General features: G+C 38.3%; 1 protein-coding gene across 1 annotated transcript; it reads right to left on the bottom strand.

Annotated features, from left to right (window-relative positions):
- On the bottom strand, window positions 949-4,838 carry LOC109821382 (protein FAR1-RELATED SEQUENCE 5-like). The gene is made up of 2 exons (XM_020387574.1): window positions 4,824-4,838; window positions 949-1,644 (listed from the first exon to the last, which is right to left on the bottom strand). The coding sequence occupies exons 1-2, from the start codon at window positions 4,836-4,838 to the stop codon at window positions 949-951; spliced, it is 711 nt and encodes a 236-aa protein (XP_020243163.1).

Raw genomic sequence — 5,195 nt, forward strand, 5'->3', positions numbered from 1 at the left:
TAAGTAGCACTTGTGCCGTCCTTCGACAACCTTTCATGAAGCATGGAGTAATTATCCTTGAGTTCTTTCTGAAAGATAGTATACATATTCTTTGTATAATTCTCCCTAGCTTGTTTTTCAATGGAATGTTCAATTATCAATGTAGGAACAGAGTTTGTGGACTTAAAATCTTACTCAAGTTTAGCGGCTCGGCAAGCTCTGACAGCATTATCATATTGCTTAACAAAATCATGTAACTCGATATTTGCATTCACAAAATGATAAAAAAAAGCATTAATTCCCTCACTCCGCTGAGTAGATGTCATTCCTACAGTAAAAGTGTCTTTAAGATACACTAGAGCCTAATGATCTCAATGATTGTATAAATTTACTAACCAATTCTTTTTTCTGTACCATATTTGTCCCTCATTTCTTCTCAATGATTTACAATTTTTTGTTCTAATTTACTCCAATACCATTTGTTGTACTTTATACCCACATCCTCACCATAATCATTATGCATTGATTGAAGATTTTGTACGACATTCCTATGAAGGTGCCAAGAACAAAAATGATGATGAGTTTGAGGAAAAACTTTGTGAATTGCACCACACATAGCTTTATCTTGATCAGTGATGATTGTTAATGGTGCTATAGCCGACATACATTTTAACCATTGGCTAAATAACCATATAAACGTCTCCTCCGTTTCATCGGCCAGTAACGCACACCCAAATAAAGTAGATTGTCGATGGTGGTTAACGCCCGTAAATGGTGCAAATGGTAATTTTAAATTGTTCGTTCTGTATGTAACATCAAAGCAAACAACATCTCCAAATTGCAAGTAAGAAGTCCTCGACCTACTATCCATCCAAAAAACACTTCTCATCGTCCCAACATTTTATAAATCAAGTGCAAAGTAAAATTGAGGATCAGATACCTTTTTCTCTTGAAATTGATGAACTATGCTCACGCGCTCATGACCGACATTATTTTTTCGTTTAATTCTAAGTTGTGCTTGGCATTCTTGTTAAGTGAGGAGCCTTGCTCATTTCCATGAGCAACATCTACAACCTTACAAATGGTAGAAGACCGTAAACCTTGATTGTCAAGAGTATCTATCAACCTTTTTGTCGATTGAGCTCGATGAAGTGTCGTATCTATCAACCTTTTTGTCGATTGAGCTCGATGAAGTGTCCGATGTGAGTAGTGCTTCTTTACCCGATTTGGGGTGGTTAATGGTGAGTAGTGCTTCTTTACCCGATTTGGGGTGGTTAATGGATGACCATTATGATTAATGTTTAAATTTCGCACCATCCATTTTTTAGTGCTTCTATCGAGTCCAATAACCATCCTTACATTACAACCACATCTTGTATCGAACTTTCGAATTACATTCCGACCATCTTCTCTTTTGTCCTTTAAAAATTTAAAGCCTTCTTTATCACATAAAAATATTCTAGATATGATTGCATCTTTCTTTCTCGACCAAGTTGTATGACCTTTGCAAACACCAAATTCCTTAAGTCTGGCGTATGTATTGTAGAAATTATAAGCTTCCTCATGAGTAGACAACTCCATTCCGATATATGGATCAACAACAAAATTACCTTCACAATTTTCAACACCAATAGGCTCATCAACATTCTCCTCATGCTCGGATGCCTACAAAAATAGAAAAACAAAACTTATAAAACTCATACTATAAGATAACTATTTTGGTATATGTCATTAGTTAGTAGTACATTATAAACAATAAGATATTATCACTTGAGAAAAAAACTTGTTGTAAATAGTAGATCATGGTCCTCGCTTTCAAGGCCAATGGCTATAAGTTTGTTTTCATCTTCATCCATTGTTGTATCACGTGAGAGAATTGTTGGAATTTCCATACAAGCTATCAAATTATCACATATAAGAAGTTCAGGATCTTTAGAAAATCATCATCAAGTTGATCTTTCAATCTCACTAAACAATTTCATTACGATAGTTTAAACCAAATTTAAAGTTCATATCCAATTTAACAATAATACAATCTTAAAATTTAAACTAAAAAATAAACATATTCATAATTCATATCTCATAATTTATTCTCCAACAGGTACTTAAAGATGCCGGGAACTTCGTCATCTTTGAAAGAGTACACTTTAGGAAATATTGGCTCTGAAGACTTCTGCTTCCGAGGCCGTTGTTGCCATTACGACCGAGATTGTTGTGGCGCTTGTTGTTGCTGCTGTTGCTGAGGTTGCAATTGGAAAGTTTGATTAGCATCAACTGCATTAGCATGTGCCTTACCTTTCCCTCGTGGGACAAAATTCTGTTGCGGAGCATTCGTCGCCTAGGCGTTCGGCTTGCTCTCCTCGGACCTTCAAATCCTTCCATGTTTTGGATGGAGCTGTCCCCATTGCTTCCAACACGTCCAACGCGAGGTTGTTGTGGCAAGTCTGGAGAATGAACTCCTCGGTGATCGGGTCCCGACAGTTCATCGCCTTATTCTGGAACCTTTTGACGAAGGTATCAACCAATTCCCCGTCTTTTTGTTTCTCGTCGACCAACAATCCGATGGATATCTCGGTGTCATCGTCGAAGAAGTTAGCAAGGAATTTAGTCTTCATATCGTCCCAGCTATTCACGCTTCCTGGCTTGAGGCGGCAATACCAATCGAAGGCGGCTCCACGAAGAGTGCCAACGAAGGACCGTACCATCAGAGGCTCATTACCAGAGATAACCCCCAGGTGTGATTTGAAGTAAATCAAATGCTGAGTGGGTGAACCCGATTCCCATTCTCTTGGGTATGGACAAGGAATGCCCGTTTTCTTCATCTCTTGAGCGGAAATCAACGTATTGATTTTGCTCTCGAGGTTTTTGATCTTCAAGTTTTCACCTGTGTTTTCACTAGCATTCTCGTTGCCACCCTCTGCATTGACGGGAGGATTATTAGCATTGTACGTTTCATTCGCATTTGTATCCTCATCTTCCAGATTAACCTGGTTACGACGACTTGGTTCGCCTTGCTGGGATTAACCTGGTTACGACGACTTGGTTCGCCTTGCTGGTTTGTCAGTGCTTGGATTTGTTGCTCATGCATTTCTCTCATATTCTGCATGGCCATCTGCATTTCAAACCTGAAGCTCTCCTGTTGTTTAGTCATGGCCTCTTTGAGCATCTTGGCCACTTGTTCTGCACTTATCATGAGTGCCTCACGGGGTTGTCCCTCGCTGGATACCATATTATCTGATACGACCACGGAGCCGGCATCAGATTCTTCATCTTCTGAAGGTAGTCTTGTCCGAACCCTACCATAAGTTGCTCGCTTGATGGTTCCGGACTGCAGACGGGTTATAGGCCGGGTGTGGCGCCCCTGGGTTCACACAAGGCTGCAGTCCTCGGTGAAACCAAGAATGTCAAACCTGCCATGCACCGTACCATGCAATAACATATTTCACCATCATAATTAACATCTCTCTAGTAGAGTCAACAACAGGTGTAGGTACAAAAGCAAGTAAAAGAAATCTATAGTTAGACATATCACATTCTCGTTTGTCTTTATCAGAAGCCCTTTATAGGATTATTATCCATAATTTTGCTTTTCTTTCGTTGTTTCCCTTTTTTTTTGAAACTAATGAAGTCTAAAAACATCTGCTTAGATGCTCAAGCATAGATGGTGAAATCAATATTGATACCAACTGCTTGGAATAGTTGCAACTTTGCATGTGATAATAGTAATACACCTTTGCTGAAAATAATTTCTTTTTTGGCCATGTGGTAGAAACGAGAGGGATAAATAATGATTAGTAGATAGTCCTCTAGGGCTATGAACTTTGGTTAGAATACTAATCACACTGTGAAAAGAGGAATTCAAATAAGAATTGCTGTCCAAAGTACTCCAGAGAGAGCTAGGTTGAAAGTTGATGAAGATCTAATTCATAATGTTACATGGGGCTGTTTTGTTCATATGAAGATCTAATTCATATTGTAACATTTTTTGCAGCCTGCAGAATATGTTGTAAGTTTGCATTAACTAAAAAAATTAATGCCATGTCAGCAAATTAATTAGTGAATTCTACCCAAAAAAAGTAGATCTTTTAACATTTATAAAGAAACAAACACTTCTTGTTTGGTTCACATGAAATAGACTTACAACGGTAAATTTAGCAGCAAAATATATTCACAAAATTTGGTTTACAACAAGGTAGTTGGTTAAGGTAATTGGACTTGCTTTTTGTAGAAAAAGTCATGGCATTTGTTGCTGCCAATTTGGCCACGACAAATATTGCATGTTTGCATTAACTAAAAAAACTAATGGCATGTCAATTAGTCAATTCTACTTCGAAAAATATAGATCTTTTTACATTTCTTGAGAAACAAACACTTAATTGTGTTGGATTTTTTGGTCAAAACCGCTTTTCAAAAATGAGTTTTCAAACTATGTATTTATTAATTACTGGTATTTTTCAAAAATCCTTAGTAGCATAGCGAAAAATTAAAGTTTTTGTGTTTCAAAAGGTCCTATGTTTGAGGCTTGCTGTTCGAGAATTGTTTTTATTCAATTAATCACTCATAAGTTCTAGTGGGTCGTGGGCTGCGGGTTGTGGTCTGTGGGCTCATGGGCTGTGGGCCAATGGGCCAGGAATCAGGGCTAATCGGGCTGAGACGCTAAGTGGTGCTTTGTAAGGCGCACTTTGATTAGAATTATTTGTATTCAATTAATCCCTCATAAATTCTAGTGGGTCGTCTCGTAGGCTGCTTCGCAGCAAGGGAACATGACTCTCGTGTTCACACGAGGTGTGACCATCGTGTTTGTGAGAGGGAACGCGACCCTCGTGTTGTGTAGAAACGCAAACCTCGCGTTCAGGCATTACTACATGCAGCAATTAAGACTGCATGCAGCAGTTACAACAATCAATTCATTTGATGTTACCATCATAATTACCATTATGATTTGTAATAGTCATATTTATGATTGTTTGTGACCATTGAGCTGGCCTTAGAGGCCTATAAATAGTACCCCTTGGGACAGATCTTAGGGATATTCGAACACATTGAAGTGTTGAATCTAATGAGTTGTTGTGCTGCTGTTGCAGAGTTTGAAAGCGTGCAAGCTTTAGTCTATACCCGAAGGACATGGCCCTGAACCGAAAGGTTTTTTACAGATCGTAAGGTCTTTATTTTAATCGAAAGGTTTTTTCAGATCGATAGATTTTTGCCTGAACCGA

The sequence above is a fragment of the Asparagus officinalis genome, chromosome 8 (assembly GCF_001876935.1).
Source record: "Asparagus officinalis chromosome 8, Aspof.V1, whole genome shotgun sequence".
NCBI lineage: Eukaryota > Viridiplantae > Streptophyta > Magnoliopsida > Asparagales > Asparagaceae > Asparagus > Asparagus officinalis.